This window comes from Mustela nigripes, chromosome 14 (assembly GCF_022355385.1).
Source record: "Mustela nigripes isolate SB6536 chromosome 14, MUSNIG.SB6536, whole genome shotgun sequence".
Taxonomy (NCBI): domain Eukaryota; kingdom Metazoa; phylum Chordata; class Mammalia; order Carnivora; family Mustelidae; genus Mustela; species Mustela nigripes.
This window is the reverse complement of record NC_081570.1, coordinates 95,790,368-95,812,092: the sequence shown is the minus strand read 5'-3', so window position 1 is coordinate 95,812,092 and position 21,725 is coordinate 95,790,368. Positions and strand designations below refer to the sequence as shown.

The following is a 21,725-nucleotide window of genomic DNA, read 5'->3' as shown; positions in this document are numbered from 1 at the left end:
AATACTTTTCAATTGGCCCAGCCCCGTTTAAGCTCTGTAGAAGGATCCAGAAGAGCAGACACAGCCCTGCCCTCAAGAGGCAAGAATCAAGGGCGCCTGGGTGGCTCAGTGGGTTAAGCCACTGCCTTCGGCTCAGGTAGTGATCTCAGGGTCCTGGGATCGAGTCCCGCATCGGGCTCTCTGCTCAGCAGGGAGCCTGCTTCTCTCTCTCTCTCTCTCTCTCTGCCTGCCTCTCCATCTACTTGTGATTTCTCTCTGTCAAATAAATAAATAAAATCTTTAAAAAAAAAAAAAGAGGCAAGAATCAAGCTATCAACACAAGCCCCACTCTCCATAAAACATTAAAGAAGCAACAAGGGATTTTGCAGGGCTGTTTGTCATATGGGAGAAATGAGCAGTGGCTTCTGACATCGCAGAGAATGAGGGGGTTGGAGGAGATGGCTCTTCTTCTAACTAAACTGTTTTTAATATTTTATTATGGAAAGTCTGAAGTATACACAAAAGTAGGACGGGGTCAATGAAGCCCCATGAACTTACCAACCTGGCTTCGTCTTATTCCTGGAGTATTGGAAGGCAAATTCCTGATATGAGTCATTTTACCCATAAATTCTTTGACATTCGCTGAACATACAGTATTTGAAATTTCTTCCAACTCTGACCTGGCTCAAGCACGTGGGTGGTATGAAGCCCGAGTATTCCTCTGGAGGGGCGAGAAGGAAGTGCTGTGTCCATTTGGGTGGACCCAAATGCACATACAACCAGCGGCCCCAAGAACGACCTTTAACCCACCCCAAGACTATCATTCCTGTTCCTGGCAGACCTCAGCCCAGGCAGGGCTACCTGGAACAGCTTGGACAGAAGGGTCCAAAGGAGGCAGAGCCTAAAAGAGAAGCAGGGAAACATCCCTTTCTTCACCAACTCTGTGGAGAGCCTGCTACCTGGCAGGCAGTGTTGGGGGTACTAGGGGAGGTGGCCTGGGCTGGCAGGGCCCCTGCTGTCACTGGCTAGCATGGGGAGACAGGCAGGGGTGAGAGCAGAGAGCAGACAGGCTGGTATGTAGCAGGAGAGGGATGTTCTAGGGTGTCACACGGAGAAGCATCGAACCACAAGTGGACGCTGAGACAGAGAAAGAGGCAGCAGTTCTGAGACACAGAAGCTAGCGATAGAGGCCAGAAAGGCTGGGCTCCTTCCCTTCCAGGCGGGCATGGGAGGCCAGGCACCTACTGAGAATGCGGGGGCAGGGGGGGGTGGTTTGCAGGGGGGGACAACCACAGCCTCCTCACCCCTTCCTTCCCCAGCCGCCTCGGATGAGGTCAGGCAAGACAGACCCCAGCCCGCAGCTCATTTCCACCTTCCAAAGCAAAAGAAGCACGTCAGGGGGATGATCAAGGCTCAGCAAACAGAGGGAGCTGCCTCAGACTGGACCCCAGCAGCACTGAGCCTGGGGCCTGCTGCGTGGAGGATGCCGAAGGCTTCTTCGGGGTTTTCCACAGCTCGGCAGAAACATGAAATTGGCCACAGGCCCCGGAGCAGGATTTTAAGTGCCTGAGATGAGGTTAGAGGTAATGGCTAAGCGTCTTGGGGGACCCAGGGATGTAGTGCCGCTCCAGGCTCTAGGCAAGAGCTGCCATAGAAATGAAGTCTGAGTCTAGTCTCCATCAACACAGTCCCTCTACACAGCCCGCAGCCTGTCTGTGTGGCCCCAGGTGACACCCAAGGGAGGGACTCCATCTTCATGACAGTGACACAAGGTTCACAAGGCAACTGTGTTCTCGCACACCTGGGGTCTGGGGTCTGCCAGGGATGGGGGCATGAGGCAGGTGTAGGGCAGTGACCTCCAGCGTGGGCCAAATGAAATGCGGAACCACAGCCCGACTCAGGGGCTCGGAGGAGGGCTGTCATGCCGGCAGAAGGACAGACCGACTCTGTGGCTCCCATGGCAGAACCGGGGCTTACAGGGACAAGTTATGGGTAAACTGACAATGTGAGGAGTTCACCTGTGACCCACATTATTTCCTGAAGAAGGGTGACTAAGCTCTCGGGTAAAGCTGCTTACAACTCGTTATGCATAGTTAAGTAATTATAACTAGTTATATATGTGTGGATAACTGTGGTTTACATACATGTGTTAACTATAAACTATACAATTATTTATAGCAAAGCTGATTTCATAGTTTACAAAGAGCTGTTAGAGACGCGACTTTCCTAACAACCCTACAGTGGGTGGGGGGAGGCTCGTTGCTACATTGGTGGTCAGATGAGGAAACTGAGGAAGCTCGTGGTTGCCTGAGGTCTTGGTGGAGTGGGAAGAGCAGGGCCGGAAGCAAAGGTCTGTCTGACTTCAGAGGCTGTGCAGAGGAGATCCCCAGCGGGTGGGAAGGCCACCACGGGGAGGACTCCTGTGCCACCCTGAGACCCAGAGACCCTGGGGACAGATTACAGTTCTTTTTTTTTTTTTTTAAAGATTTTATTTATTTATTTATTTGACAGATCACAAGTAGGCAGAGAGGCAGGCAGAGAGAGAGAGAGGAGGAAGCAGGCTCCCTGCTGAGCAGAGAGCCCGATGCGGGACTCGATCCCAGGACCCTGGGATCATGACCTGAGCCGAAGGCAGCGGCCTAACCCACTGAGCCACCCAGGCACCCCAGATTACAGTTCTGATAAGGCCTACCAGAAGTGGGATCTACCTCCTGGTCCTTAGAGGGTGGGGTGGGTGAGGAGGGGACCGAAAACGCCCAAGATGAGGGAGGGCAGCCCTGGATATTGCAGGCTGGAGGAGAGGGGACGCTGGAGCAGACTTAGTTTACCCTCCGGCCAGTGCAGCCGTGCTGGGGCAAGTAGGGACACCCGGTGGCCATATACAGGGTCCAGGGGCCTCATCGCTTAGCCCCTCCACCTGTTGGGGCCTGGGGCCAAGACTCCCGTCAGCCTTGCAGTGCTTGTCTCCTGCCTGCTCCCCTCCGGCCTGTCCCTGCCTCTACCACCGTCCCCGCGGCAGCTACAGGGGAAGGAGCTAAGCTAGCGGAGGCAAGCGCGACCTCCAGAGAGGGTCCGCACCAGCAAAAAGTACTCGCTCCTCAAGACTTGGTCCCGCTTAGCCCCTCCCCACCCCAGCTTCTGCCCCGCCTCCCTGGTTGCTCCAGCCCCTTCCGTGGCGCCATCTGGCGTCTGCCCCAGGCCACACCCGCACCTTGGCTGTGCGGACCTTCTGGGCGCTTCCCTCTCTCTCCCAGGGTCCCGCCCGCGCCTTCCGCCGTCTGTGCCCGGGCGGACGCTCACCAGAGGCTTGTCCTGGCCTGTCACGCTCCACTTTGTAGTTGAGGCAGCTCCTTCCTGCCCAGGGCAGCAGAAGGCCGACAAGCTGCCCCGGGGAGAAGGACTGCTGTAAGGAACATATGGAGAAGGAGAAGCAGATGGCGCGGGCCTGCGGGACGAGGTCTCTGAGGGAGCACCGGGGCTGGACCAGACATGTGTGCTGTTCCTCATGGCCCCTTCACGTCAACTCTCCTCCTGAGAGTGCAGCGAGGGTAAATGGGGACAGGTGTCCTGGGCGCTGAGGCTGGGGAGAATGGCTGAGCGAGGTCCACTTTCCAGAAGAGCATGCCAGTCGAGATTGGGGCTGGGACTTTGGACTTTGGACGTGCCAGTGTGACTCGTGGCCCCGGGTGCCCCAGACCAGGGCCTCTGTGCCCTGTCCAGACCCCAGGCCAGGTCCAATCAGGGATGGATGCCTTCACGGTCCCCGGGTCCCCAGCCCTTCCACTCCTTCCCTCCGAAGGACACATGACCTTGCAGACCATGCTGGGAGCGAGCCCATTCAGCGAACAGGGAACAGCTGAGGGGCGGTATATAGGAAATATCCCCAGAAATAACCAAATCCCAGTTTTCGTTTGCATATTTTCCCATTGACAGGAGACCAGCAGTGAATGAGATTACATCTCCCTTCCTGGTTTTTACACGAAGGTGGCTGGCTGGCTGGTTGGCACTGTTCCTGTCTGGTTAGAACACTGGGTTCTTGTCTTTATTTTGTCGTCTGCTTATCCTCGATGTACTCACCCGTGCCACTGTGCCTTTCCTGGGAGCCGTGAGAGCAAAAGGGTTTGTGTCTGTACCAGAAGCAAACTCCATTCAGCCCTGGGACATGACTTCAGTGGTGGCCTCTCTTGATGACGCAGTGGCCATTGTGGGCAGCTCCGTGGTCCTCACCACCCTCTTCTTGCCTGTTGGGATAGGGACAGACTCAAGCACTGGGTGACCACGTGAGTGACCAGTCTTCAAGGGTGAGACTGAGAAGTGGCGGTCTGTTCCAGAGGCTGAGCCCATGAGGGATAAGCTGTTGATTTCAGTCATAATTAACCTCAGCGTTTAATTTTTTCGCTTTGAGAAACTCCACGTGGTTCTTTTTCACGGGCACCTGATGATTTCCGATAGTGTCCTGTTGCCGGCTCATCTTTGGGACGCCTTTATTTCCACCCTTTACTTCGTAAAACCATTTCGTACATAACTCTCTGTGCCCATCAGTTTCAGTGTCTGAAGTTCTCGGAGGGGGTGAGCAGAGAGGAGCACCTCAATCTAGTATTGGTTTCTTTCTGTTGACTTTCATTCACAATTGCTTGCTTCTTTAGGATTCTTTTTTTTTTTTTTTTTTTTTAAAGCAAACTTATATTTACATGATCTTAATCTCTGGGAATCCTGAAGGTCAGGGTTAAGGGTGTTTTCCTCTGGACTGGGCTTAAATTGGGTTTTCCCAGAAGCCAGGTAGCTCGACCCTCTTCGGAAGCACTTTAGCTCACATGCAGAGATTGACCTCACTTGAAGACTCTGACAGTTCTTTTTCTGTTGTTGACCCAAGGTTCAGGGTTGGGTGACAGGTCACAGCTCTGCCAGCTGCTGTCAGCACGTGCGCTCAAAGCAACCGTGTTCTTCCCTCTGCTTCCTGCTCTCTCTTCCCAGTGGTAAATTCCCTTTGGGGTTTGTCCCTTTTTATTGGGGGTAACATGGATTTCCCCTGCCAGCACGTGAACTCAGCAATGTATCAGAAAGTATATTTTATTCCGGATTTAGATGTTTTGCTGCAGAAGGGTTCCCTGATGATGTCATCTGCTAGCATCAGCAGTTCCATTGCTAAATCTGTTTATAGTTCACTCGCTCGTTCAACAAACATCCCAAGTGTACGTCACGTGCCAGGGATGATTCTAGGTACCGAGGATGCAGCCTCTCCCCTCCTGGAGCTTGCGGTCTGATTCCAGAAGGAGCCAGTCCCAGGGGTCCAGTCCAGTCCGAGTAACATACACCAGAGTGGCTCCTGCTCTTACTCCCTCTGAACTACTATGTTCCTACATCACGCCATGCGCCAGGCACCAGGGACGCAGACACAGAGAGCCCTGTGCTCAGAGCGCACTCATGGAAATGGGGGAAACAGCTTTTTCTGGGGGTGTGTTTCTGCAGGGAGGAGTAAATGTTCTGATGGAGATGGACACAGAGAAGGACAAGTGATACTTCATTTGGGGGTGAGGGAGAGTTTCCAAGAGAGGCGACATCTGAACATCTGGGAAGATGAGTCGCTATCGCCTGGGAGAGAGAAAGAGAACCCTTTCCATCAGAGGGAAGGGCCGGGCAAAAGGCTTGCGGTCATGGAGGAGCACGCAACCGGTGGGAGCATGGGCAAGTTCAGGGAGCAAGAGTGTAGACTGTGGGAAGAAGGGTCCGGTGGGAGCTTGGCTGCAGACGCACACAGAGCTTGCCCGAGTGCCCCCCTAGGTTCCTCCTTTCTGTGCACCCTCACACAGCGCCAGGGACCAGCCAAGTCCAGCAGACTCTACTTCCTCCATCCTGCCTCTCGGCCCCTCCTTCCAGACCGCCTGCCCCTGCTCTGGTTCAGGCCCTGCCGTTCCCTGCCTGGACTGGGTCCGTAGGCTCTTCACTGGTTTCCCTTGCCTCTGCCCCCATCTCCATCCAACCCATCGTACCCTCTGTGCTCAGGGTGATCTTTCAAAGATGAGCGTTTGATTCTTCCCTCCCCCACTTAGAATCCTTCACCTGGTTCCGTGGCTTTCGGGAGAAAGGTCAACGTCCTCAGATCCGCCTGCAAGGACCTTCAGAGGACCACTTCTCCAGCCTCATCTCCCTCCGACTGGCCTCTCCCTGCGGCCAGGACTCTCTTTCTTCTATTCCTCTGGCAAGCCTTACTGAAGCACAGCTCCAAGCCGGCAGCCTGGGCCACCACCTCCCAGAGGTGCTCTGGCCACCCCCGCCCTCCCCCCAGCCTCACGTAGAGCCCCCTCCTTCTTGCTCACACAGGAGCCTGTGGGCATTCTCCGTGTACCAGGATGACATTGAACCACCATAGAAATTTACTTGTCTGTTCCCCCCTGAGACCGTGAGCTCAGGGCACATTCCTGTCTATTTAGCTTTGAATCTTCGGCACTAGCACAGGGAGGGACACAGGGTAAACACCCAGCAGGCGTTTGATGAATCGATCAGTCCAGAGGGACGGGTGGAAACTCGTGTGTCCGTGCGGGTTTGGGTGTGTGTGGTGCAAACACAACACGCAGGGCATTCTGAAGTCACATGAGGCTGACACGCTGGCCTGGCCAAGCAGATGACCCTGTACATGGTGCTCAGCCCCTCCCAGCGGCAGTTTCCTCAAAAATGGGGCTAATGATACCATGTAAGGTTGTTAGGAAGCTCGAATGGTGCATATTGATGTTAATGAAAGTAGACTATTAGTGGATTGTTACTGCGATTGTTATTAGTGAAGTCCTCCCGCTCTGGGCCTCAGTTCCCCCCCTCTGGGTCTACCCCCAAATGGGATCTTCAGAGGAAACTCAAGGCTCCAAATGCCAACCCATCCTTCTGGCTCCTGGCTCACCACTGGGTGAAGCCAAGAGAGTGCCTGGCTGCAGGAATACGACCAGGGATGGGGGGTGATTTTTTAGGGGAATGGAGACATGTGGTAGAAAGGAAAAGCGACGTGAGGTTTTCATTTGGTTTTCCAAGTCCCCCCTCCTTGAATACCAAGAGCACAGGGCTAATGTCCCTTGTAGGCTCCTGGTGTAGATGTAGTCAGCTCTGAACGGCAGCCCCCTCGCTCTCGAACCAGACTTCCACCCACCATGTTGGCTCCTCAGGGACCATGGCTTTGGGCTATAGGAACTAGTAGTTCTGTGTAGGGACTTTGGAATTTAAGAGACCTGGTTTTGCCACTGGCTATTCAAGTGACCTTGGGCATATTACTTAACCACTCTGTGCCTCAGTTTCCTCATGAGGAAAATGGGCATAATAATTGTACCTATTTTGTAGGATTGCTAGAAGGAGCAAATGAGATCATGTATTATAGTACCCAACATGACATAAGAGCTAAGAAAAAAAGAAAAAGAAAGAAAGTTACAGCAGTTCTACCCCATGGGAGGGGGTCTGGACATGAAAAGAGGCTGACCAGAGGTTTGTCAATAGATGAACTCCTCAGCCAGGCTGGTGTTTTAGTGTCCTCCAGGGTCGTCAGTCATTGTCCTTTGCCCTGGACAAGGAGGTGACCCCAGGGAGTCCTTGGAACTTGCCATGGTGCCCAGCCTGCTCTGAGAAGGCTATCCCCACCCTGACCCCACCATCACACAGCAGCTTCCATCCCCCACCTGTATCCCCAATCCCAAGGATCTGGAGGCAGAGGAGGGAGCCAAGTTCAGGTGCAAGAGTGGGTGTGGTGCGGAGGTGGAGATGTCCCCCTCGTGGGAACTCATCAAGGACGCATCTCTTTGACCGAGGTCTCAGCAGCTGGGTCCTGAATGGGCAGTGCGTGGCCTCCAGAAAGGAAGGGACCCCCCGCACAGCGGATGCTTAGCCTCACCCCTGCCTGAGAGGCAGCAGGCAGAATCAGACCAGGAAGCTTGGCTCGCACTTATCTCTCAGCACCTGGAGGAGGAAGGGAAGGCAGCAATTAATTGTACAAGGCGGGTGGTTTGTGCAGCTTAAGTTCAGATAAAAAGTTTAATTATCCCTAAACCCTAATACAAATTAATTAGCCTTCCATATTAGGAGGGTAAGCATCCCTGCTCTTGCCACAGCCCAGACATCACTGTAGATTACCGAGATTGTGCTGGGAGAGAGGGGTGGACAGAGGGACACTGAGTGCCTACCCCACCCCCCGCCCCCGGGTCAGGGGCAGACAGCTCCCTCACGGTGGCCCCAGGAGAGGTCTGGGTGTGAGTCCTAAGTCTGGTGTGAGCACCGTGGCTCCTCGGTCCGTCCCTGGAGGTCCCCCTCCAGGAGGGGCTGCTGTCCTCCCTCCCTGTCCTCACTGGCAGAGCCAGGATGAAGGGTGGGGGGAAGGGAGGCCTTATTTGCATGAGAAAAGGAAGACAAAAAGGAAATAAGGCTAAGGCTTGAATTTTTTTTTCTAGGCCATGACATTTTCTTTTTTCTTTTCTCACCCCTTTCTTTCCTCAAAATTCCACATAGAAAATAGGCCATAGTTGCCATTAGGACTTGGAGCACCATTGTCTGCTCCGGCACCTCAGTCCTCCTGCCCCTGGGGGAGGAGGGGTGACCCGGGAGGCCCCAGGGTCAAGAGGGCTGCACTATGGTCATCATGAGCTGCTATTTAATGAGTGTTTACTGTGTAACAAGCATGTGGTCTTTACAACCCCATGGCAAGGTGTGCTCTATTCATTAACTCACACGTTCCAGCAACATTAATGAAAGTTTGAGCAGGGGAAGGACACGCATGGATTTGCATTTTAAGAATGTGGTTCTTTGGGAATTAAAAGCGAACAAGAGTAGGAGGGAGAAGTCTGGTGAGGAGGCTTTTGCGGACCCCCAGCCTAGATGGCCCACTCGTCCGGGCCCTGGATTTGTTTAATAAGTTTCAATAAGGTTCTTCGTCTGTGCCCAAATCAAGCATGTTCCAAGTCAGACCTCACTAACCCCTCACAACAGCCCTGTGAAGTGTAGGTACTATTATTTTATCCGTCCCAGGAAATGTGGTAGAAGAAGTTAAGTGACAGGCTCCAAGTCACCCGCCTAACAAGTGGCAGAACCAGGATTTGCCTCGGAGTCCACACTCTTAACCGCTGCACGGGACCTCTGCCACTGAGGCAGCCAGAGGCAGAGAAGTGGGTGAGCTCCGGCTGCCTCCCCAGAGCCCTTCCCCACGACCATCCTTACCCATCCCCCCACCGGCCCTCAAGGAGCTGGATGTGAAGGATGGAGCAGGGCAGTGAGAACAGACTCACCTGGGCTTTAACCAGCCACTTCCAGTTCTGCCCCTCACTACTTGAGGACCTTAAACACTCGGCTGTCCTCTCTGGACATGGGCTTCATGTCCCTAAGGATAAGGTTACTGTGAGACACACAGATGCGGATCAAGTTCCCCACATAGGCTCCCGTACATTATTCCCGTCCACCCTTCCATTCCCCACCCCTTCTTCTTCAGGCCCAATGTTCCTGGTCCTTTTTTTTTTTTCTCCCCTTAATTTTTTTTTTTTTTTAAGATTTTGTTTATTCATTTGACAGAGAGACATCACAAGCAGGCAGAGAGGCAGGCAGAGAGAGAGGAAGGGAAGCCGGCTCCCCAGATGTGGGGCTCCATCCCAGGACCCTGAGATCATGACCTGAGCCAAAGGCAGAGGCTTTAACCCACTGAGCCACCCAGGTGCCCCTGTTCCTGGTCCTTTGATTGTTTCCCCAGGCAAGTCACCAGCTCAACCTCCCTTCTGTGGACACGACCCAGTTAATTAATGTCCTGTAGAATAAATAGTGCCCCACACTCCGCACAGCAGCCTGGAAGTGGTCTGTCCCAAGGGGTAAGTACAAACACCGACTCCTTTTTTTTTTAAAGATTTTATTTATTTATTTGACAGAGAGAGATCACAAATAGGCAGAGAAGCAGGCAGAGAGAGAGAGGAGGAAGCAGGCTCCCCGCTGAGCAGAAAACCCGATGCAGGACTCGATCCCAGGACCATGAGATCATGACCTGAGCCGAAGGCAGCAGCTTAACCCACTGAGCCACCCAGGTGCCCCACACCGGCTCCTTCCTTCTGGACTCTGTACTCTCATCTGTCCGGCCTACGGCGGTCTTCGCTTTTTAGCAGCTGCCTTCCGCTGGTGGCTATATTGGAGTTTAATGTCCCTGATGATTGTTAACACGGATGGCTTTTAAGCTGGTTTTTCCCATCAGCTATACAAGTCATTGATTACGTGAATCAAACTGCTGGTGTTGTCATTCATCTTTGTTAAAATTAATCTGGCTGGTTTCACCCATGATTACAACCTGTTAAAATCCTTTTGACTCCAAAAGACCTCAATTCCTAGTAGCGCTGTCATTTAGAAATTTGAAGAGCTCGCTTAAAAATAATCAGCAGCAGACAGAGAAGGGCAGACAGCGTGTGATTTCACTTAAATGTGGACTCTAAAAAAAAAACAAACAAAACAAACGAACAAACAAAACACCACAGGAACAGACTCATAGTTAAAGGGAAAACTGTTGATTACCTAAGTATCCTAACGGATGAAATACGTGGGATAAAGGAAGGGGAGGAAGAGGTACAAACCTGTGGTTTTGGAATAAAGAAGTCACAGGGATGTAATATCCAGCATAGAGAATAGCCAATATCATCATAACCGTGGAGTGTCAGGGGGCGACCACACTTACGGGATCAATGCATCGTGTATAAAAATATCGAATCTCTATGACGTGTGCCTGAAACGAATAGGATAATATATAGCAGCTAGACTCTGAGGGAGGAAATTAATCTTAAAGATAATAATGATCAGCAGTCGCCCAATCAACACCATCACCGTCATCTTATTATCATGGGACCCAAGCAGAAGGAGGTTAAAACAGAAACAATAATTTGTTGGTTTGCAGAATCAGGAGAGAGACTGAAGAGCTAAGCCACAGGGAAGGCGAGGGTAAAGCTGGCCCTCACAGCCCTCACAGGACGGAAACTCCATCAGGCTCCATCAGACTCCCTTTTCCACATCTCACCTCTTGCTCCGCGTCCACCTGTCCTCCGCCCACCCCCACCCACAGCCCGTGCCCTTCTGTTACCGCGTCAGCCCTCCATGAAGAGGAAGAGACCGGTCTCATCTCAAGGGTAGCACTCCAGGGGAGGGAGGACGTTGCCCGCGAAGAGTAGCCTGTAGGAGAAACGCAAATCCAAACCCACAGTGAGATACCACTTCCCACCCACTAGGATGGCTAGAATCAAAAGACAAATAGTAACAAGTGTCGGTGAACATATGGAGGGAGCGGAGCCCTTATTTAGCGCTGGTGGGAACGTGAAGTGCGGCAGCCGCTTTCGAAAACAGTTCCACAGTCCCCTACGCTGTGAAGTACGCGGCTACCGTGGGACTCCGAGAGCAAGGAAAACCTCTCCGTGCAAAAACGCGCACATGGATCTTCAGAGCAGAATGGATTCGTCAGAGCCCCAGAGCAGGAACGACCCAAGTGGCCCTAAATGGATGGGGGGGGAGGGGGAGAACAGGACATCCGTAAGAGGGGACATTATTCAGCAATAAGAAGGCTTGAAATAGTGTCCCCTGCTCCCACGGGGACAAACCCTGAAGCCCTAGCACATTCCGCTACGTGAAGAAGGCGGACACAGAAGGCCACATACTGTGGGACCCATTGACATGAAATGTCTAGAAAAAGGAAGTCCGTAGAGACGGACAGTAGTCTAGTGGTGGTCTGGGGCTGAGGGGGAGGGGGTGGGCTGATCCCCCCACTGCTGATGGGTATGGGGTTTTTGGGGGGGAGTGGAGGTGATGAAAATGTTCTAAAATCAGACTGTCCTGATGGTAGCACAACTGAGGAAATACACTGAAAAACACTGAACTGTGGGAGTCTGGGTGGCTCAGTCGGTTGAACGCCTGCCTTTGGCTGAGGTTATAATCCTGGGGTCGCGGGATCCAGCCCCGTATCGGGCTCCCTGCTCAGCGGGGAATCTGCTTCTCCCTCTCCCTCTGCCCCTCCCCACCCCCCTGCTCATATGCTCTCTCTCTCTCTCTAAGAAATTAATAAAATCCTCTTTAAAACATTGAATTGTAGGATTTGAATGGATGAATTATATGGTATATAAGTTATAGGCCAGTTAAGTTGTTCACAAATGAATCCAGGACAGACGATCCCTGACCCAGCGTTGAGCCAGGTGCCTCATTCTGAACCTGTTAACCGTGCCTGGTGGGAGCAGGGGCAGAGGGCAAGGTTGGTAAGAAATACGGCAGCCCCTCTGAGAACCAGCTCCTCTGGGCAGAGTTTCACTCGTGATGGGGGGAGGGCACAGTTGCTAGATGGCTAGGCCATTAGCAGAAAAAAACAATGGGTGCCCACCACACTGGCTATTTGTAGAGAATTTACATGTATCCAGAGACAGCATTAAGTGCCTCTTCTGAATCATCTCATTAATTATTACAACAACCCTGTAAGTTAGGTATATAAAACCTATTTTATATTGGTCGAGACTCTGCTTAAATAACTTTCCCAAGGTCACTTAACCAGTAAGTAATGTGGGGCCGGAGATCAACCTGGGACCTATCTCCAGTCTCCTCTTTCAATCATTAGGCCATGCTGCCTCCCTCTGGCTTTATGTAAGTTGTTGAGAAATTCTGGAACACACCACTGGAGACCAAGCTCTCAATCCATTCTTTATTCCATTTACTTATTTACCCTTTCGCTAAAGGAGACCCTTCTGGCACGAAAACCATAACTTCCTTCGCTGGGCTCGGACCGCTGCTAGTCATCTTTGGAAAGCGCCAGAAGGCTGGAGGTGCCTGTTTAGTCCCTCCTGACCCCACTGCCACCCACACCCATTCCTCCAGCTTTATCAAGGGTATGAAAAACTGGGACAGGAACACACCTTGCGAAGATCACGACACAGCTGTCCCCTGATCCACCAGCCAGCAAACCCTCCCGAAACAAGAAATAAGGTTAATTTGGCCAGATGCGTGCCTAGTGAGCAATACGGCTCATTCTCCAAGCGTTCGCAAGCTGTCCGCTTAATAATCTGCTCTCGAACTTCTGCCAGCAGTTGGATGGCAGAATCGATGGGTGCAAGCCTGTTGGTCTGTGGCTTCTCAGACCTTCTTTCCCCGTCTTCAAAAATATCAACACAGCGGTTTGGGACCTCCAGTCTCTGGGTATTTCTGCGCCTCGCCATGATTTCTCAGCTGTCATGGGCAAGGCTCTACAACTCCATCTGTGCCTCCCTCCTGTCTCCTGGGGTGGGCTCCAGGTGGGCTGTGAGGAGCCTCCAGTGAAGACAGCTGGCCACTCGCCCGCTCTCCCCTCCTCTCCCTCGAGCTCTGCTTCCTTTCGCCCCACATTTGCCTCAGCCTTTCCCAGATAAAGCCTGTTCTTCTGCGGGGAGAAGGCAGAGCGTGCACGGGATTTGGGCTGTCCTGCTTTGGCTCTGTCATCTGTCACCAGCAAGCCATCTGTGCAGACCATCTACTCCTCACTCTTTCTTCCAGGGGATAAAACCACCTTTCTGTGTGCCCTTAGCATTTTTCACCAGCCTCCATCGCCCCCCAAAGGTAGCCTTTCTGACACGGTGCTGACACACGCCTGCCGTGCTTCGTTTCCACCCACGGCCCTGAGCTCGAGGTCCACCTTTCAGTCGCATCCCCGAAAATCCCAGCTAACGTCATTCGCCTCTAGGGGGCAACCCCCTTTCCTTCCTCATCAGGATTAGTTGAAGGTGGGACAAGCAGCTGTGTTTTTAGAGTTTCCCGGCCCTAGAGACCACGGTTTCTGGGATGCCTAGGCCTGAGTAATGGCTGTGGATGGCTTATGGAGCTGCACGTGCCCCCAAAGGATCATGGTCCCGGTTACTCGTCCTGCCTCCCCTTGACAGACCTAGGAGGCTGAGGCCCAAAGTCACATTCCCCCGAGGCTGTGCAGTGGTATGATGATGAGCTGGTGGGGCTTGAACCCACGTCACCTGAGTCCAGAAGTCAGGGTCTCGACCACACTCTCCGAGGCCCCTCCTGAGCGGCATGGCAGAGAGGGCCAGTCTACTGTTGGGGTTCCCACAAAGAGTGGCCTCGGGCCTTAGCGTCTGTGGCCTGACAGAGAGAGCTTGAAGCCGGGACAAGGGGCCAAGACACCGAAGGAGAGGGCAGAGCGTTCGCAAAAGAGGAGCCTAATTCACGGGGTGTCGAGAGGCTTAAATGAGGTCACTCATTCACTCACCAAATATGTGTCAACGGCTGGCAGGTCGTCCACAGAGCCCTTAGGTGTGTAGGGGGGGACATCACACTCCTGAGGAGATCCGCCCTATCCCCTCCCCTTCTCCTCTGAGTCCTCAGGACCCCTAGGTCCCCTCAGGACAAGGGACTCTGAGCCTCGCTATTTCTATTTCGGTGCAAGCAATTCCTGGTCCTCCTCCACCTGGCAGAGGGCGGGAGGGGGGGGGGGGGGAGACGGTGTTTCTGGCTTTGGCCAAAAGAGTCATCACAGCTCTTTGCCTAATGAAGCCTTTAATTTATCTCAATAAAGAAGAGGCTAAAGGCTTCACCACTGTGGAGAGTCCCTTATTGATTGGAGGAGGGAGGCCCTGGCCTGCCTTCCCGGGGCTGAGCAGTAGCCAGGCCCAGCTGGTCTCCGGGGGCAGCCACCAGGCTGTGAAGCACTTAGGAGAGCTTCTTGGAGCTCTGAGAGGAACTGGCACTGTCCCCCAGTGGCTTCGTGGCTTGGAGGGGGGCTGAGTTCAGGAGCTCACGGCTGCCCTCTGAGACAGTGTGCTTGGTAGAAAACAGACGAAAGCAAGAGGAACGGGTTTTAATCCCAGCCTCTGCCCCAACGTGGGCAGCCCCCTGCCTGTGAGCCTCACTTCCCTCGTCTGTACAGTGGGGCTGAGGACAGAAAGTCCACGGCGTCCGTGGAGCTGGTGGGAGGTAAGCGTGCAGAAGGGCTTTGTGCATGAGAAGTTTCCGCGTGAGTAGAGGGTGGGTTTATTATTTGTTATTTGTATGAACATAAATGAGATTGTGCTGCTTTTCTTCCTACTACTCATCCTTGGTGGCTTGCAACACTTGGCACAAAATCCACTACTCTGTGGGGTGGCCACGACCTCCTTTTGTAGCGACCCTCCGCCCCCACACCCCCACCAGCGGGCCTGCAGTCATTCCCAGAGCCGCCATGCTCCCCCCTCCCTCAAGGCCTCTGCGTTTCTTTTCCCTCTGCCGGGCACACTCTTCCCCAAGGGTGGTGTGTGGCCAGATCTTTTACTTTTACATCTCGGCTGAAGTGTCAGTTCCTCAGAGAGGCGGTTCCCGGCCGTGTTGTCCCTGCTTGGCACAGCACCTCTCTCTCTCCTCTTCACAGAAGTAACGACAAGTCAGTGTTTTTATGTGTTCCCTTATTTTCTCATGGTCTTCTCCTTGTGGGTGGCTGCCCCTGGGAACGCAGGGATCTTACCTGTTTTGCTGCCTCCCAGGTCACAGTAGGCACACGGCAGGCCCTTCAAACTACGGTTGAATGAAGGGATGAATGGACGGATGGATAGATGGGGGGTGATGGGCAGGGAAACCAGGCTTGTCTCCCAAGGGACCCCGCTTCCTCACACTTGTTTCTCTCTCTCTCTCTCTCTCTCTCAGATATGGAGATATGGTGCCCAAAACAATCGCAGGGAAAATTTTTGGCTCCATCTGTTCCCTGAGTGGCGTCTTGGTCATTGCCCTGCCGGTCCCTGTGATTGTTTCCAACTTCAGCCGGATTTACCACCAGAATCAGAGAGCTGATAAACGCAGGGCACAAAAGGTAAGCCTCAGCGTGGGCAGCTCGGACAGGGGCTTGGCCCTCTGCTTTGGGCTTTATACCGTGGTCACCGTCAGGTCACCAGGCCTGGACCTCCAGGGCAGATCCCTACCCAGACACCCTCTGGCTTTGGAAGGTAAGGCAGCTTCGTGTCCCTTCCACGGGCCACCAGTGTCCCGCATTCCAGCTCCAAGCCCCGTTCAGCTGCCAAGTGGGGTGAACCATCCATCATCCGTAAGCTGACTCTCTCCATCCTGGATGTCCTGTGCAATTTCCTTGCCCCCTGGCTTCCCCTTCAAGGCCTCAGCCACCAACACTCAGTGCCCCGGACCCCTTCCTGTGCCTGCCAGGAGCTTACTGCGGCACGTAAGTGCTCTCCAAATCCCTCTGCTAGCCCATACAGAACATACGGAAAAAACAGAAGTGTGCTGAGTCGGAAAGCAAATACTCTGAAAGGAGAGCATTCTGGAGCTGCTGAGTTCCAGGACGAATGGCAAAATGGGCTTTGGTCACTTCGGGGTGTTTGGGGTTCAGGCCCAGATGAGCAGGAGAAGAGCCGTTGGTCCTGAGAGAAGTTTGGGGTGATGTCCAGTGTATGCTGCTTCTGAAGGCAGGCACCCCCACTGGCCAGCGGAGTGAGGAAGAATGCCTGAAGGTTTTGGTGCATTCTTAGGGCATCTGCCAGTGCAGGTTCTGGGGTCGGGACTTTTAACAGCTTCCTATCCGGAAGGGGGAGGACCATGGCGGCTGTTTTCCATTTCTCTTCTGACCTGGCCTGAAACAGGTACCCCTTCAGCAGCCGCTCAACCTCCAGGGGGCGCAGTCAGCTCTTTTCTGGGTAGCAGGGCGTGGGGTGGGGGTTGGAGGGCTTGCTGAGAAAGTCACTTACAGGGGGCGGGGAGGGGCACAGCGCGGAGATTTCATGTCCTTATTTTATTCTTTCTGCCATTCATTCACTCCACAAACTTCCCGTACCTGCAGAGTGTCAGGCCCTGTGTGCGTGGCTGGCGGTTTCCTCCCCCACAACGGCCCCTGCTACTGCCCTCCCATTTGCAGGGGGAACACCAAGTAGCTGGACCTCCTTGACATATCAGAGGAATCCAGAATTTCAGAACACATCTGTATATGCTGTCTGAAACGAAGTCACTACATTCATGAACATTAGCTCTGAAACGTCTGGCAATTTATATATAATATTTCTTCATAAATATGTTATGCAGTTACATAATGAACCCAGTCAGTTCCCACCTCCAACACTGTCCCTTTTGCGTGCCCTTGTGGTCACCTCTTCAGCCCATGCTGAGCTATCTTTTGACTTATCTTGACCTGGCACTGTAATGTTGCCAGTCTGCCTTAGACCGATCTTCTGGCTGAAATAGAAGTCTTTATCTCGTTCCCCGTTCGAGTCAGCTGGTCAGTGTTGGACAGTATCAGACAATATCTTAATTCATTATTCTGTCCTCGAGAAAGGGCCAAGGGTCCTAGAGCCACACTCCCCAGGGGCTGGGCTGACGGTGGGGGGGTTGGTCCAGTGGGGGAAGGTCAAAGGAATCCTCAGGGAGGCTGGGCTTTCAGCTGCTCCCACAGCTACCTTTCCCTCCGTACCCACACCCTCCCTGACCTCTCAAGAGCATCACATCCCCTGCTGGTTTGCCCTGCAAGGAACAGAACAGTGGTCATTTCCGGTTGGGACTTTAAAAGGCTCATCCGTCTCGTATGATTGCAGTGCAGGAGGGGTCAGCCTTGGTGTATCCTTCCTTCCAGCTGCTAAGACGGACTCTGCCTCCCTCCCGCCTCCCTCCCACCCTCGTCCCTCTCCCTTTGAAATCAGAGTAAATATTTACAGTGTTTTCACCTCAACTGGACACTGTCTCTCCCAAGGTTGCTGGCTTGGTCTCTTTCACCTTGGACTTCTTGTAAGAGGCAAGGGAAAAAAAAAAGAGAGAGAGAATGCAAGAATACCACCATTTCCAGTACTGAGTGTGTCATCGCAAAGCGAGGAAGGCAGGTGCAGGAGGTTTAGTGACAGTGGAGGCTGGGACAGGAAGGTGGTCTGGGAAGCTGCTAGTTTTCAGCCCAGACCACATCCTCAGGGGCTCGTCAGCCCGGCCGTGAAGGTAAACTCAACTCACCAGCCTCTACTGTAAAGGAAAGGCTTAAAAAGTGGTCGTCCTTTCCCTTCATGGCTGGTTTGCTTGGGGTTGTTACCAGAACGAACTCCACAAGTATTTGCTTCAGAGGCTGGGTTCTCGAAGCCAAGTGAATTGAAGATTAAGTGAGAAGGTCTAGCTGTGGACAGAGAGAAGGGAACATCATCTGGATTTTTACGGAGCTAAGCACAGATTCACATGTAAGTTATAAAATTATCACCAGCAGGGTATGGACGTTGATACAATCCACGAATCTTACTCGGACTTCCCCAGTATTCCGTGTGTGTGTGTGTGTGTGTGTGTGTGTGTGTGTGTGTGAAGTTTGATACCAGGCAGCTTCATGCCTCCATCACCTCGGTCAAGGTGCTGAACCATTCCAGCATCCTAAAGATTTCTCCCACCCTACTTCTGTCCCATCCCTAAGGCCTGGCAACCATTCACCTGTCCTCCATTTACTCAATGTTTCCATTTCAAAAAATGCTACATAAATGGATTCGTGTAGGATGTAACCTTTGGAGGGTTACATAACCTTCGGAGGGTTTCGTGCTTTGTTTTTGTTTTTTTTCCATTTCTCATAATTCCTGGAGATGTATCCAGGTTGTCTGTATCAATAGTCCATTCCATTTTCTTGCTGGGCAGCAACCCATGGCTTGGATGTATCACATGCCACAGGGCTACACGACCACATTTTTGGCTATTATGAGTAAAGCTGCTGTGGACATTCGTGAACAGGTTTTTGTGTGAACGTGACTTTCCATTTCTCAGGGAATGAACACCCAAGAGTGCAATTGGCTGCGTTCTTGTGTGGCTTTTCCACGTCTCCCTCTTTGTCCTTCTTCTGCCTCTGCTGGGGCAAGAGATGCCAGTTCTCGTGGCCCAGACCCCACCTGGAACCGTAGCCAGAGTGGGAGCATCCTCCTTCCAGACTTCTTATCCAACCCTGGGATCTCCATCCTTGCTGAAACTGAACCTTCCCAGACCTAGTTCATCCGGTTTAGAAACTTACCCAGCAGGCATTGACATTCAGGGAGAGGCCCCTCATGGAGAGAGCATTTGGCCTAAAGGCAGGGAGAACTGCACAGAAGACTCCCCAGCATGCTGCCTTGCCCTGGAGACGTTACTTCTCCTCATAGCCTCCGTTTTCTTGTCTTCAAAATAGCCTAGATGATGGTCACATTCTCTTTTAACCTCTCACGTTGTGCTCCTGGCCTGTGGAAGAGGGAGAGGCTGACACAGTCTACACAGGGATGAGCTCACGACCAGGGCCTTATTAACGGATTTGTGTCCAACTGGGAAGGTCCGTCCCCCTTCCTGGGTCCTCACCAGCCTGGCTTGAACACCTGCTCTGTGCACAGCTCCGTGTCAGATGCCAAAGACAAAAATACACATAAGCCAGATCGCGGCTCTCAGGAGCTCCAAATCAAAGGAGAAATCCTCACCGAATTTCATGTGCTGGGTTAGGGTTCTGTAAATACGTTGCAAACCTCTTTATCCCGTGTGGGAAATGATTAAACAGTGTTGTGCATTTGATATGACAATCTGTTGCTTTAATAGAGCCCAGGGTAAGATAAGATTAAAAGAAGTGCCACAGAGGAGAACAGGAGAATCTTTCATCTCTAGAAAGTAATGAAGACAGACCCCAGATACGAGAAAGGTCTGGCTCTAAGTGGTGCAATCAAATTATATAAGGCTATAATGAGCTTGACACAATTGGATTTCCATATGCAGCTCTCAACACCCAGTCCTCACCCAAGGCAGAAGCTGCCTCATCCTGAAATGAGCAACGTGCTTGAATGTGGACATGTCGCTGTGGGGAGGGCCGGCACCGAGCTGGGCCAGAGATGAAAGTTCTTGGCTCAGAGAGAAGAGGACCGACGGGGCTTCCTCACCAGCCTTCCCTCGCTGAATTCCCCTCTGCCCTCTTGCCATCCAGAGAAGCCCTCTTCCTCCGATTCCCAGGCAGGTCTGCCAGGCCCAGGAGGCCAGGAAAGGGAGTCAAGCTGTCCCTGTGGGGACACGAAGGCCACAGGAAACCAGAGACCGAGGATGTCCTTTGTGCTTCTATCGACAGCCTGAATCCCAAGACCTGGCCTCTTTTTAGCACACGTAGCAGCCCAGCAGGGCCCCCTGGAAGGGACACTTCCCGGTGCTGGGGAGAGGTAGACTAGAAAGGGAAGTTGCCATAATTTCCCAAGGTCTCTTGTCCTTCTCAGAGTCTGTGGTGAAGTGACAATGGACTTTCACAGAGGCAGGGGTGTGACTGCTCTGCCCCAGGACGGACCCGTGAGTCACTGTGGGCTCTTCTGCTTCCAGCGGCCAGGACCTAGAGCTGGCTCTACACCCCAGGAGCCTGGACCGCGAGTAGAACCCTTCTCCTGAAGACTCTTTCCTCTTGGGCTTCCCCCCTCCGTGGTTGGCGTCCATCCTGGTGACAGCGATGGCACCTATTAGGAAGGAGAGGAGCAGCCACGCCCCCTCTGCCTTAAGACACTGCGAGGCCATCCCCTGCAGGAGGATCTGCTTGGGGTCTCCTAGGCTGGGGCTGGGGAGGTTTCCCATTGTTCTAGTTAAAGCCGGAGTGCTGTGTGAAAATGCATTCTGTCCTCCCCTCTCTCCCACACAGGGCAGGGCACCACATCACATGCGCATGCCCCTGCCCTTGTTCCCACAGGCAGGTGTGACAAGCCCAGACGTGCAGGCATCCACTCCCCAAAACCGACATGTGAGTTTCAAGGCATTTATTGATTTTTTTTTAAGATTTTATTTATTTATTTGAGAGACAGAGATCCCAAGTAGGCAGAAAGGCAGGCAGAGAGAGGAAGGGAAGCAGGCTCCCTGCTGAGCAGAAAGCCTGATGCGGGACTTGATCCCAGAACCCTGGGATCATGACCTGAGCTGAAGGCAGAGGCTTAACCCGCTGAGCCACCCAGGCGTCCCAAGGCATTTTTTGATTTAAAAATGACTAGACCGGGACGCCTGGGTGGCTCAGTGGGTTAAGCGCCTTCGGCTCGGGTCATAATCCCAGCGTCCTGGGATCGAGTCCCACATCGGGCTCCTTGCTCGGTGGGAAGCCTGCTTCTCTCTCTGCCTCTGCCTGCCACTCTGTCTGCCTCTGCTCACTCTCTCTGACCCAAAAAAAAAAAAAAAAAAAAAAAAAAAAAAAAAAAAAAAAAAAAAAAAAAAAGACTAAGCCAAGGGGATTCATCCTTAAACAAAACAAAAAACTCCTGCCCTCAAGGAATTTACATTCTGTGAGGCAGTAGCAATATAAATGCTGACACCGTATACTCCCTTAGTAATAAGCGCTACGGACAAAACAGAAAGAAGGAAAGAAGTGAAGACGTGTTGAAGGGCACAGATGCGCACTCCTTGCTTTTCTCCTAACTGCTGTTAATCCAGCAGCTGCTGGATACTGGGAACAGCTCTGGGCCCTCGGGGAGGGTCGGGAGAGCTCTCACACACGCTCCTTTCTAGAGCTGACCGTCCAGTTAGAGATGAGAGATAGTCTAGTGCAATACCAAGTAGGCCAAGTTCATGAAGGTTTTGGGAGGAGAGAGGGCTCTGAGGAGAGGTATTCCTGCTGCTGGAATTGTATCAAAGCCGGAGAGATGAGTGAGACCCCCAGGAACTCTGACCAGAATCAGGCTGCCCCAAGCGGGTATGCAGAGCCTCAGACCCAGCGCTGGGGTCTGCAAACAGAGATCCGTGTGGCTGGGAAGAAGCCGCTTCCTCCCCTTCCTCAGGCATCCCCTGGGCCTGCTGTCACTGGCTTTGCCAGGCCTGCTGTCTGGTCTCTCAGGCTTACTCACTGGTTTTTTCCT

General features: G+C 52.8%; 1 protein-coding gene across 5 annotated transcripts in view; it reads left to right on the top strand.

Annotated features, from left to right (window-relative positions):
* KCND3 (potassium voltage-gated channel subfamily D member 3) overlaps positions 1–21,725 on the top strand; it is a 215,517-nt gene that overhangs the window by 184,159 nt on the left and 9,633 nt on the right. For all 5 annotated transcript variants that reach the window (XM_059375741.1, XM_059375742.1, XM_059375743.1 and 2 more), the window contains exon 3: positions 15,595–15,757. In XM_059375741.1, coding sequence (XP_059231724.1) covers positions 15,595–15,757 — 163 coding nt within the window. The remainder of the gene's footprint in view (positions 1–15,594; positions 15,758–21,725) is intronic.